We start from the raw sequence: 13,743 nt of genomic DNA on the forward strand, positions 1-13,743 counted from the left end.
GAGGTGCATGGGCTTTTTCTAATTGTGGTGAGCAGGGGCTGCTCTTCATTGAGGTGCACGGGTGTCTGATTCCAGTGGCTTTTCTTGTTGTGGAGCATGGGCTCTAGGCGTGTGGGCTTCAGTAGTTGTAGCTTTTGTGGGCTCTAGAGCGCAGGCTCAGTAGTTGTGGCACATGGGCTTAGTTGCTCTGTGGCATGTGGGATCTTCCCGGACCAGGGCTTGAACCCGTGTTCCCTGCATTGGCAGGTGTATTCTTAACCACTGCACCACCAGGGAAGTCCCTTGTAGTTGATTTCTAGTCTTATAGAGTGTGGTCAGAAAAGATGCTTGATCTTTTTAAAAATTCACTGAAGCTTGTTTTCTGGCCTGGCATGTGATCTATCCTGGTGAATGTTCCATGTATACTTGGAAAGAACGTACATTCTTCTGCTTTTGGATGGAATGTTTTATATATGTATATATAGTCCATCTGGTGTAATGTGTCATTTAAGGCCAGTATTTCCTTATTGATTTTCTGTCTGGATGATCTCTCTATTGATGGAAGTGGGGTGTTGAAGTCCCCTACTATTATTACCATTGATTTCTCCCTTTACGTCTGTTAATATTTGCTTTATGTATGTAAATGCTCCTATGTTGGGTGCATATATATTTATAATTGTTAAATGTTCTTGGATTGATTCCCTTATTCATTATGTAATGTCCTTCTTTGTCTCCTGTAACAGTCTTTGTTTTAAAGTCTATTTTGTCTCATTTAAATATCATTACCCTGGCTTTCTTTTCTTTCCATTTGCATGGAATACCTTTTACTATCCCCTCACTTTCAGTCTTTGCATGTCTTTAGATCTACCATGAGTCTCTTGTAGGCAACATATATACAGGTCTTGTTTTTGAATCCACTCATCCACTCTGTGTCTTTTGATGGGACCACTTAGTTCACTTACATTTTAAGTAATTATTGATATGTATGTCTTTATTGCCGTTTTGGTAATTGTTTTTAGCTTGTTTTTTGTAGTTGTTTTTTGTTCCTTTCTTATTCGCTTCTTGTTATTTGATGACTGTCTTTAGTGTTTTGCTTGGATTCCTTTCTCTTTTTTTGTGTGTGTATCATAGATTTTTGGTTTGTTGTTATCATGTGGTTTATGTATAACAATCTATATATAGTGTGTGATTGTTTCAAGTTGCTGATCTCTTCATTTCAAGAGATGTGCCTATGATTAAGCACAGGGCTCGAACTTGTGTCCCCTGCATTGGCAGGCAGATTCTTAACCACTGCACCACCAGGGAAGTCCAGGGAAGGGGTTTTAAAGGCAAGGTGAGGGGGGGGCCCTGGGGAATGTGGTCAGCTTGTGCACAATTTTCTGTTTGGTAGGAGGTGAGGTGACCAAATGATGCCCCAGGGCTTAATCATAGGCCCCTGTGCCTATGATTACTGTTTTTGACATCATATTTTACATCCAATTGTTTTGTGTATCCCTTAGCTGCTTATTGTGGATACAGATGATTTTACTACTTTTGTCTTTTAACCTTCCTATAGCTTTTTGTGTGTGGATGATCTGCTGCCTTTACTGTATATTTGTCTATACAATGAGCTTTTTCTTTCGTAATTTTAATGTTTCTAGTTGTGGAGTTTTCTTTTTCGCTTAGAGAAGTCACTTTAACATTTTTTGTAAAGCTGGTTTATATTTTCTGGTTATTATATTATATTATATTTCTCCTGCCTCTGTGGGAGATTCTCCAAGATCAGCATGTAGGTCTGACCCAGGCTCCCTTCAAATTACTGCTTCTGCCCTGGGTCCCAGAGGGCATGAGATTTTGTATGTGCTGTTTAAGTGTGTGTTACTGAACCAAACTTGGGTCCACTCACCTCACATACAGTGAACCTAGTCTGCTGGCCCAGGTTGTGGTGAAGGAAAGTACAGCATTTATTGTGAGATACCAAGAAAGTAGTACAGGCGCCTCTAATGGTCAGAAGACCCTAACTCTGTGATGGCTTTCAGGGAAGCCATTAAAAAAAAAGGTTTTTTTAAATTAATTAATTAACTGATTAATTAATTTCTGGCTGTGTTGGGTCTTTGTTGCTGCGCACGGGCTTTCTCTAGTTGCGGCGAGCGGGGGCTACTCTTCAGTGTAATGCGTGGGCTTCTCATTGAAGTGGCTTCTCTTATTGTGGAGCGCAGGCTCTAGGCGTGTGGGCTTCAGTAGTTGTGGCACGTGGGCTGAGTGGTTGTGGTGCACAGGCTTAGTTGCTCCATGGCATGTGAGATCTTCCTGCACCAGGGCTTGAACCCGTGTCCCCTGCATTGGTAGGCAGATTCCTAACCACTGTGCCACGAGGGAAGTCCAGGGAAGGGGTTTTAAAGGCAAGGTGAGGGAGGTGGCCCTGGGAAATGTGATCAGCTTGTGCACAATTTTCTGTTTGGTAGGTGGTGAGGTGACCAGGTGATGCCTCAGGGCTTAACATTAAAATTTCTTTTTCTTAGCTTGCCATATCCTTCTCTTACAATAACATTTCTGTAAGAAAAATGAGAGAATGACTGTCAGAAAGAGAGCAGCCTTCTCTTTAATGTAATAAAAATTTCCCACGGACTGGAAAAGAAGAAAACCAACCGATGATTCCTGAACGGTGTTTGCATAGTCTCTTGTTCGTTGCACTATTCTCTTTTCTCCCTTGTCTACCATTATCTGTACTCAGTGGAATTTTTAGCACTCTCTTGCAAGACCTGCTGGACTAGTTCAGATTTTTCCTCCAATCCAACTGTCCTCAACTTACACAGTAGAGTGGGGGGTGGGGGAGTTAGTTCCAGTTCCTGTACATATAGTCACCTACATCAGTGTTACCATACATTTATTTTTTTACATTACAGTTTCCTGACTGTACCATAATTGCACCAAATTCCTGTGTCATTCATACTAAAGGTGTTATTGTTACAATACCCATCAGATAGAACGCCTGTCTCATTACTGACTCTTTCTCAGTGGAACGTTCCTTTTCCCATATACCATATGTTACCTTTATTTTTTGCGGTATGCGGGCCTCTCACCGTTGTGGCCTCTCCCGTTATGGAGCACAGGCTCCAGAGGCGCAGGCTCAGCGGCCATGGCTCATGGGCCCAGCCGCTCTGCAGCATGTGGGATCCTCCCGGACCGGGGCACAAACCCGTGTCCCCTGCATCGGCAGGCAGACTCTCAACCACTGCGCCACCAAGGAAGCCCACCATATGTTATCTTGTATGGGGGTCTTTCTTGTAGGCCAAGTCAGAGTGGTCTCTGAGTCCCACTGGGTTTGAGGGCAGAACCAAATGTTGCTTTTCAAAGTGCAGCTCAACATGGAGACTGCGTCCAAATGTGGGGCACAGCTTCATTATTCACCAGGGCCCAGTGGCTTCCCATAGGCAGTATGTGCTATCTCTGGAAAATGTTCCTGTCACCTTTGCCTACCAGTTGTACTACCTGATATAGCCCCTTTTTATTAATCCAGGGAGCTGAGGCCATCAAGGCGCAGTGGTGTAACTTACAGTTACTGCTCAAAATATCCCATCGCCCAGGGTGGGGCCGTAGGTTTTCCAAAGCTTGGCTTTCTGGCTTTCTGCACCCCAGTATAGTGGACCATTGCTTACTTGCCACTTTGGCTTCCAGTTGGATCAGCATGCTCAACAAGCTTTGCTGGGGGTTTACATAGGCCTGTTCCCAGAGGAGGTACTTGGCCTTTTCGCCATTATTTTCTAGGTCTGAATGCGAGTGTGAAAGAAGTGGGTACTTCAGTTCCAGAGTAGTGTAATTATAGTGAAGGAGTAAAGTAACTATCTTGAGAAGGAGTCAGAACTAGCCTCCAGGATCAAACAAAGGCAGGGTTTTGGTACACAGATAATATGACTTTCCTCCAGCAACAGAAAAATTACAGTCCTTACCTTAATGTAAGGAGCCATCCCCGTTGTTTCTTACTGTTTCTTCTAAAGAGGACTTCAGGATCTGTTAATGGCTTTCAGCAGCAGTTTTCTCCTTTATTGTGGTGATGGGCAAGAGGGGTCGCCCCTTCACTTGGGAGTGTATCCGAAGCTTAACATCTTCAAGTTTGACAGAAGAGTTAGTTACTAGCAAAACCTGATAAGGCCCCACCCACTGGGGTTGTGGTTGGTTTTCTGGGAGTTCTTCTTTCCAGGTTTTTCAAAGCTCCCTCTTCCCCAGGTTTTATCTGATGATGGGGGAAATCTGTAGGGTACTTCATCCTGTTATTGGCAAATCTATGAATAGCATTCAAAACTAATTCCAGTGTTTGTACATACCTCATAGTATCTAATTCTTTTACTTCTGATCAGAAATTTGTCTGCCTAGCAACTCAGAATAGAGGAATGGTCTCTTGTACAGTATCTCATAAGGACTCAATTGGAGTCTGCTTCTAGGGGCCACCCTGATTCTAAACAGTGCAAGTGACAATATTTTGTCCCATGTTAAATCAGTTTTTTGACAGATTTTGTCTACAGTCCTTTCAAAGTATAATTCCTCTTCTCCATTTTCCCAGTTGACTGGGAATTCCATTTTATTCCAGGTTGCTCTGAAACCCCTTGTGTACTACTGTCAACAAAAGCTCATCTGTTGTCACTCTGAATTGAACTGGAGAGTCCAAACCTGGGAATTATTTCTTTAAGTAAGGACTTCATTCCCTCAGAAGCCCTTTCTGTCTGACACAGGAGTGCTTTCACTCAGCCTGTAAAAGTGTCTACCATTACCAGTAGATAATGAAAGTTTCCTTTAGTCTTGGGCATAACCATGAAATCTACCTGCCAGTCTTTCCCTGGGCTTCCCCCCTCACCACCCCCAACCTCCTGAATTCCATATGAGGGGGAGGAGGCCTATTTCTGGTGTTATTTTTAACACAAGTCAAGTACTTCTGTATAACCCTTTGAACAGTCCTGGACATAATAGGTCCTTGCATAAAATCTTGTATCCATTATAGGGTGGCGTCCCTCCCATAGTGGGTGTTCTGATGGAAAGAGCTAAACACTTCTTCCATTAAACTTTCAGGAATCAAAACCTTTACTTGGTTATTAACCAGCCGCATTCTGGGTTCCAAATGGGTAGGGTTGAATCCCTTTTTATACAACATAGTTAACAAGCTTGATATAATGGATTTACTAAATTTTGCCCATAACGAAGAGTAAGTTTATATGATACATTTATAAATATTGATTGCAACTAGGTAACAAAGCAAGTCTCCATAATTCCAAAGAATCTATGTCATATAGCACGATAAAAAGATAATCTTTAGAAATTTTGTATGTTTAGAGACTAAAAACAAACTAATCCGTGGATTAGAGAAAATCACAGTGGAAGTATCAGGACTTGTGAAATTGAAGTAAAGCAAAACTTAGAGGGGAATTTATGGTCTTAAATGCATTTATGAAACAGCAGGAAATGCTCATAATATGTTAAGTATTACTGAAGAAGATGCAAAAAGAACAGAGTGAATCCAAAGAAAGAAGAAAATAGTGAAGAGCAGAAATAGAAAAAAAAACAAAATAAAATAGAGATGCTCAGCAAAAGCAGTAGATGATAAAAATTAATAAATGATTTTTTTTCTATTAATAAGCTTTTAGAAGACTGCTCAAGAGTAAAAAAGAAGAGGCACAAATAATGCTAGGAACAAAATGGTAGGCAATTTTGGGATAAAAAGATCATAGGAATAGCATGAACAGCTTTATGCTAATGATTTTGAAAACTTAAATGCCCATTTTCTTGAAAAATAGATATTATCAAGACTAATTCAAGAAAAAAGAAAATCTAAACTAGTAATTTAAAAAATAAGTGACTCTGGGACTTCCCTGGTAGTACAGTGGTTAAGAATCTGCCTGCTAATGCAAGGGACACGGGTTCGAACCCTGATCCGGCAAGATCCCACATGCTGCAGAGCAACTAAACCCGTGCACCACAGCTACTGAGCCTGTGTTCTAGAGCCACGAGCCACAACTACTGAGCCCACGCACCTAGAGCCCATACTCCGCAACAAGAGAAGCCACCACAATGAGAAGCCTGCGCACCACAGGAAGAGTAGCACCGGCTCGCTGCAACTAGAGAAAGCCTGCACACAGCAACGAAGACCCAATGCAGCCATAAACAAACAAACAAATAAATTAATTAATTAAATAAAAGTAAAAATAAGTGACTCTAAAAAGAGGCACATTGGACTTCGCTGGTGGCACAGTGGTTGAGAGTCCGCCTGCCGATGCAGGGGACACGGGTTCATGCCCCGGTCTGGGAAGATCCCACAGGCCGCGGAGCGGCTGGGCCCGTGAGCCATGGCCGCTGAGCCTGCGCGTCCGGAGCCTGTGCTCCGCAACGGGAGAGGCCACAACAATGAGAGGCCCGCGTACCGCAAGAAAAAAAAAAAGAGGCACATTAGCAACCAAATGCAATATGTGGACCTTGTTTAGATCCTAATTCTAACAGGCCAATAGTGCATAACAGAAGTTTATGAAATAATTGAAACATTTGTTGGATATTTGATGATACTAAGGAATTTTTTTCAAGGGGGACATAATGATGGTTAATTTTTTTTTAACCATCAGTAACATTCTGCAGTATTTACAGGTTATATATTACATGACATTATGGATTTGCTTCAAAATAATTGAGTGTTATGGTGGTGGAAAGTGAATGTGGGTTACAGTATAGATTTCACTGTTCAGTACCATAGCCACTAACCATGTGGGTATTTAAATTAAAATTAATTAAAACTTAAAAGACTGAAATTTCAGTTCCTCAGTCACATTAGCATATTTTCACCTAGTGGTGTATAAATAGGAAATGTCTATCATGCAGAAGTTCTATTGGATAGAGCAGGTGTAGATGAAACAAGATTGACCATGTGTTGACAATTTTTGAAGCTGAGTGATGGGGTTGAGTTTATTATTCTGTCTCTATTTGTATATATTTGAAATTTTCCATGAAAAGAAGAAACAAAGAAAAACCATGCATGACCTTTGTGGAGAAAATTACAAAAGATCTAAAAGAAGAATTGAAGATACACCTTTCATGAATGGAGGCACCCCACATGATACCAGTTCTCTCCAAACTAATCTGTAAATTCAATTCAGTTCCAATAAAAAACCCAATAGCGAGGGCAAACAGCAGAAACAAGGAGAACTACAATCCTGCAGCCTGTGGAACAAACACCACATTCACAGAAAGATAGATAAGATGAAAAGGCAGAGAGCTATGTACCAGATGAAGGAACAAGATGAAATCCCAGAAAAACAACTAAATGAGGTGGAGATAGGCAACCTTCCAGAAAAAGAATTCAGAAAAATGATAATGAAGATGATCCAGGACCTTGGAAAAATAATGGAGGCAAAGATCGAGAAGATGCAAGAAATGTTTAACAGAGACCTAGAAGAATTAAAAAACAAACCCACAGCAAACATCATTCTCAATGGTAAAAACTGAAAGCATTTCCTCTCAGATCAGGAACAAGACAAGGATGTCCACTCTCACAACTGTTATTCGACATAGTTTTGAAAGTTCTAGCCACGGCAATCAGAGAAGAAAAAGAAATAAAAGGAATACAAATTGGAAAAGAAGAAGTAAAACTGTCACTGTTTGCACATGACATGATACTATACATAGAGAATCCTAAAGATGCCACCAGAAAACTACTAGAGCTAATCAGTGAATTTGGTAAAGTTGCAGGATAAAAAATTAATGCACAGATCTCTTGCATTCCTATACACTAATGCTGGAAAATCTGAACGAGAAATTAAGGAAACACTTCTTTTTACCATTGCAAGAAAAAGAATAAAATACCTAGGAATAAACCTACCTGAGAGATAAAAGACCTGTATGCAGAAAACTATAAGACACTGCTGAAAGAAATTAAAGATGATACAAACAGATGGAGAGATATTCCATGTACTTGGATTGGAATAATCAATACTGTGGAAATGACTGCACTACCCAAAGCAATCTACAGATTGAATGCAATCCCTATCAAATTACCAATGGCATTTTTTACAGAGCTAGAACAAAAAATCTTAAAATTTGTATGGCACACAAAAGACCCTGAATAGCCAAAGCGGTCTTGAGGGAAAAAAACGGAGCTGGAGGAATCAGACTCCCTGACTTCATACTATACTACAAAGCTACATCAATCAAGACAATATGGTACTGGCACAGAAACAGAAATATAGATCAATGGAACAGGATAGAAAGCCCAGAGATAAACCCACACACCTATGGTCAACTAATCTATGACAAAGGAGGCAAGGATATACAATGGATAAAAGACAGTCTCTTCAATAAGTGGTGCTGGGAAAACTGGACAGCTACATGTAAAAGAATGAAGTTAGAACTCTCCCTAACACCATACACAAAAATACACTCAAAATGGATTAGAGACCTAAATGTAAGACTGGACACTATAAAATTCTTAGAGGAAAACATAGGAAGAACACTCTTTGACATAAATCACAGCAGGATCTTTTTTGATCCACCTCCTAGAGTAATGGAAATAAAAACAAAAATAAACAAATGGGACCTAATGAAACTTAAAAGCTTTTGCAAAGCAAAGGAAACTACAAACAAGACGAAAAGACAACCCTCAGAATGGGAGAAAATATTTGCAAACCAGTCAACAGACAAAGGATTAATCTCTAAAATATATAAACAGCTCATGCAGCTCAATATTAAAAAAAGCAAACAACCCAATCAAAAAATGGACAGAAGACTTAAATAGACATTTCTCCAAAGAAGACATACAGATGGCCAAGAAGCACATGAAAAGCTGCTCAACATCACTAATTATTAGAGAAATGCAAATCAAAACTACAATGAGGTATCACCTCACACCAGTTAGAATGGGCATCATCAGAAAATCTACACATAATAACTGCTGGAGATGGTGTGGAAAAAGGGGAACCCTCTTGCACTGTTGGTGGGAATGTAAATGGATACAGCCACTATGGAGAACATTATGGAGGTTCCTTCAAAAACTAAAAATAGAATTACCATGTGATCCAGCAATCCCACTACTGGGCATATACCCAGAGAAAACCACAATTCAAAAAGACACATGCACCCTGATGTTCATTGCAGCGCTATTTACAACAACCAGGTCATTGAAGCAACCTAAATGCCTATCGGCACACGAATGGTTAAAGAAGATGTGGTACATATATACAATGGAATAGTACTCAACCATCAAAAGGAATGAAACTGGGTCATTTGTAGAGACGTGGATGAATCTAGAGACTGTCATACAGAGTGAAGTATGTCAGAAAGAGAAAAACAACTATCGTATATTAATGCATATATGTGGAACCTAGAAAAATGGTACAGATGAACCAGTTTGCAGGGCAGAAATTGAGACACAGACGTAGAGAACAAATGTAGGGGCAAAGGGGCAAAGCGGTGGGGGGGTGTTGGTGTTGGTGTGATGAATTGTGAGATTGGGATTGACATATAAACACTAATATGTATAAAATGGATAACTAATGAGAACCTGCTGTATAAAAAAATAAGTAAAATAAAATTTAAAAATTAAAAAAAATTTAAAATGTAGGAGATTGCCAAAAAAAATAATTCCCAATAGCCAAGATAATCCTGCCAAGAATGGGGGCAGGGGTACTCACTCTAGAACCTATCAAGGCTTATTTTAAAGGTATAATAATTAAGAAAGGTGTTATATTATTGATGCAGGGTTAGACAAATGTGTTAGTGGAACAGAATTCTCCAGAAATGGACCCTAGGTAGATTAGACCTTGGTGTAGGGAAAAGTCATTTCTAATCAATAGGGAAACTATGGTTTAGTAATAAATGGTCTTGGGATATTTGATTTCTAGAGTATGATGATTTGACTTTAGACATCCTGGGTTTTAGGTGTTTGTGGTGCTTCAAGGTGCAAATATGCATTAGGCAGTTGAATATATGTGCTTAGCAGAGAGACTTGAGTTAGTTATAGAGACTTGGGAATCAAAAGCTTACAGGTAAAGCTTTGTGATGAAAACACTGAAATTATTTAGCATGAGAATATAACATGAGGAAAAAAGAAGAGCACAGGTGGAACCCACTGAAACACTAATATTTAAGGGCTGGGTAGAGGCAGCAGAGACAACTGTAAGCTCAGTAAGAGCAGGGAGTTGTGCTGCTTTATTCACATCTCAGGTGTCCATCACTGACAGGTGGTAGGTGCTCAATAACTGAATAACTCTTTGCTGAATGAGTAATGGGATGGAGCAGCCAGTAATAGGGGAATCAAACTAGAAACCAGGTGTCATAGTAGCTAGAGGAGACAAGGAGGGAGTAGTCAAATGCTTTAGACAAAGACAGTAGGATGGTGACTGAAAAGTGGATTTAGCAGCAAAGATGTCACTGACTGGTGACCTTGGGGAGGGCTGTTTCAGCGCTGGAGGAAGACACACTGGGGAAAGAATCTTAGGAAAGGGAGGTGAGAGAAGTGGCAATAGCTGGAGGGCACTTGGGTAGACTGAGGTTTTACTTTTTTTTTTTCCAATTGTTTGTTTTTGTGTTTTGATGGGAGCATATTGGACATCCAGTATTTAGTGGGGAGGAGTAGAAAGAGCTGATAGAGAGGGCGTGTGTGAAAATTAAGAAGAGAAAGACAGATAATGAATCAAGGTCCACATGGAAGGGAAAAAATGATATCTAGAACATAGATGGTACACTTCCCTTTGAAAAAGGGATGAGACCTTTTCCTCAGAAACAGGAAAGAACAGTGCAGATAAAAATCCATTTGGAATCTGGAAAAGGCGATGCAGATAAAGATATGCAAGTCGGCCAGCATAGATTTCCTGTGATATTAGGAAGCGTCGGCTTGAGGGTGCCTTACTTGCATGGGCCCCTGTGAGTGCTAGGAGTTACTAGGAGTTGTAATGTCTTAGGGAGGGAGGAACACCAGAGTGTAATCCTGAAGTATTTCTATGTAAGCATTTCTGACAAATTAGCTAATGAAATCCCAGAAGAAAGGTATCAAAATTTCTAAGACTCCAGTAATTTATTGTGATATCTTTTCTCATTCTGAATCACTTTCATTTTAGTACCTAATTTGATATTTGTGGTTTTGTGGTGTTTTTTTTTTTAAAGGAACCTCCCCTCTCCCCACTATTTGAATAAATGTTGATTCCTTCAATACCTGGATCAATCCCTGCTTGTAGGTATGGGGGCAGAAGTTGAGGGGGTTCAGAGTTGTAATTTTCTGAGTGAAATAAGAGACAAGATCATTTGAAAAGGATGCAGGCAGGGTAGGATGCTTGGCAGAGTATGTGGGTATTTAGAGCAGTCATCATGGGGATGAGAAGAAAACTGATTAAGGACAGGCAAAGTCATTCTGAGAGCACACTCCCAGTTTGCCTTTTGTCCCCCTGCCCCCAATTTTGGCTGTCCAAGTGTAAGAACAGAGAAAACACATGTTTCAGGTTGGGGCTGCAGGATAGTAGGAGGAGGACTCTGGTATGTTGAGGAAGCAGGTAGAGAGAGAGGTTGCAGTGATGCACCCTGGAGTCGAGGCTGGGTGGGGAAGGAAGTACAACCATGGGATGGATGCTCACCCCCAGAAAGCAAGGATGGATGGTTTATTGAGACTGGAGAACAGTGAGCTGGAAATAGTCAAGACGCTGAGAGAGTTGAAAGAGAGTTAGAGTTAGTTTATTCTGGAAAAAGCTGAAAGAGCCAGTGATGTCATTTGAGGAAATCTAGAGGGAAATAAGATGAGGAAGTATATTTCCACTATACTCATTCAGATCTAGGACTTGGTGGGAGGGGAACCTGCTGGCAGGTGGTTTGTTTAAGTTAATACCGTGAAGGTTTTTAGGCCAGAGAAGTAATAGTAAACAATATTCGTATAATGTTTTATAGTTGACCACTTTCATAGTAGATGTTGGGATTGAAGGAAGCAGTATATTTTTGCTCTGCATTTTTGTTTTAGTCAAAAGTTTTCATGTAGTAACTAAAATGAAAATCTATACATAAACTCTTAGTTTACATCGCATTCTGCCTTGGTTTTATAAGCACCTACTTCGTTGCTGTCTTTGTATCATTTTTACCATTATCCTGTGTCTCATAGAGAAGTAGCAGCAACCCTTTAAACAGTGAGAAAATAAGATACAATGACCTTTAAAACAGTGACCTTTACAAGTTTATCTGTTGCCTAAACTAGTTTGCTTAGTCATCAATTGAGGTACTAGAATTACAAGAAAAAATGTTTAAGCTTTTTATTTTGTGTTATTGCTAACAGATTTTCTTACACATGTACACCAAGCAATTTTCCCCTTAATCCCTGTAAAGCTGCCAGAAGTTTTTAATGTATTAAACCAAAGACCATTTCTCACATGAGTTCCTCAAGGCATCTTCTTTCTTTTCTCTTATTGCAAAAGAAAAAAGAAGAAAGAAACGTCTCATCCAAAGACAATCTATGATTCTAGAATACTGAGTTGTTCTAGAAACCATTGCATCATATTTAGATCATCTTTACTCAGTTGATGAAATAGTTGAGCAAAAGAATAGTGATTAAATAGTTGGGCAACATCTCCTTCTTTGACAGGATGCCAACAAGTAACGATTACATTTCAAAGATTTTAAACAATGTTGGGTACCCTCTTGAAGGCCTTGGAGAAAAGCTAAACACTTCTATGGGTCCTAAGTATATCTTCCATTCAGAGCTGCTTTTCATTTCTATAGGGACTTCAGTCACTAAAGATAAATATATCTATCTATATGCATATATATATTTTTAGAAGGCATTAACATTTTTTGATTCCTATATTGATATTCTGATTAATAATCTCTTTTCCTTTTTCCTACTAATCATTGTTCACAGTTGGACACAGTTTGAAGAATAATCATTGAGGTACTAGCAAAATACTATTCTAATAAGTCTGCTTTAAATTTTTAGGGGAGAAATTTTTTTTCTTTAATTGAAAACTTTTTTTCCAGGTCTTGAATAATCTAACTCTGTGGGCAGTCTACTGTGATTGTGACATGTTCTTATAGTTAAGAGAAATGTTTTTAATTACATGCTAAATTAAACGTGTTATAATTGTTCTAAGCACACAGAATGTCCCTGGCTGCTTATTGCGTCATCTGTTGCAGAAGAATGGGAACCTCAACTCCTCCGCCAAAAAGCAACACGTATTGGAGAGATGTCAGTGAGTACAGTTCAAACAACAATATCTTCTTGTAGAAACAGTGATAGAATTGTGGTTAACTTTCCAGGGTTGTCCACAAAAACTTATTTAATCCATGATAAATCTCAAAGTTGTTTATGTCTTTTCTGTACTAAAGGTTCACCCCAAATTTGTACGCCCAGAGCCATGCATACTCCTTTTTCTTGGGAATCTTTTCCCTCCCCTATGTTTCCTGTCAGATTCATACTCATCCTTTTAAACTCAAGTGTCACTGCATTCTTTTTCAGCAGCCATTTATTAAGCTTCTGTAAAACATGGTGCCAGGCACATGTATTAGGTTCTGGGAATTCAGTGGTGAACCAGGAAGATGTTTTGCTTGCCCTACAGGAACTTAGGATCTAGCACTAATCTACTGTCTTTATTTGTAAATCTTTATTTATATTACTTATTACTAATCTTTATTTGTAAAATGAGAATATTGGCCTAGGCCATCTTTCATTCATTCTACTATGTGCCAGGTACTATTACTAGGCCCAGAGGATACAGTATTGAATAAGATGAAGTCTCTGTCCTCATGGAGCTTCCTTTTGATCGGTAAGAAAGATCAGTTTTT

At 39.6% G+C, this 13,743-nt stretch overlaps 1 protein-coding gene across 4 annotated transcripts in view; it reads left to right on the forward strand.

The window, feature by feature from the left end:
- The window catches only part of SERAC1 (serine active site containing 1), a 77,643-nt gene that overhangs the window by 16,322 nt on the left and 47,578 nt on the right, over positions 1 to 13,743 (forward strand). For 3 of the 4 annotated variants that reach the window (XM_067701671.1, XM_067701672.1, XM_067701670.1), the window contains exon 2: positions 13,053 to 13,151. In XM_067701671.1, coding sequence (XP_067557772.1) covers positions 13,061 to 13,151 — 91 coding nt within the window. In that variant the 5' untranslated portion in view covers positions 13,053 to 13,060. The remainder of the gene's footprint in view (positions 1 to 13,052; positions 13,152 to 13,743) is intronic. The other variant, XM_067701673.1, reaches the window with a different exon arrangement.

This window comes from Pseudorca crassidens, chromosome 13 (genome assembly GCF_039906515.1).
Source record: "Pseudorca crassidens isolate mPseCra1 chromosome 13, mPseCra1.hap1, whole genome shotgun sequence".
Taxonomy (NCBI): domain Eukaryota; kingdom Metazoa; phylum Chordata; class Mammalia; order Artiodactyla; family Delphinidae; genus Pseudorca; species Pseudorca crassidens.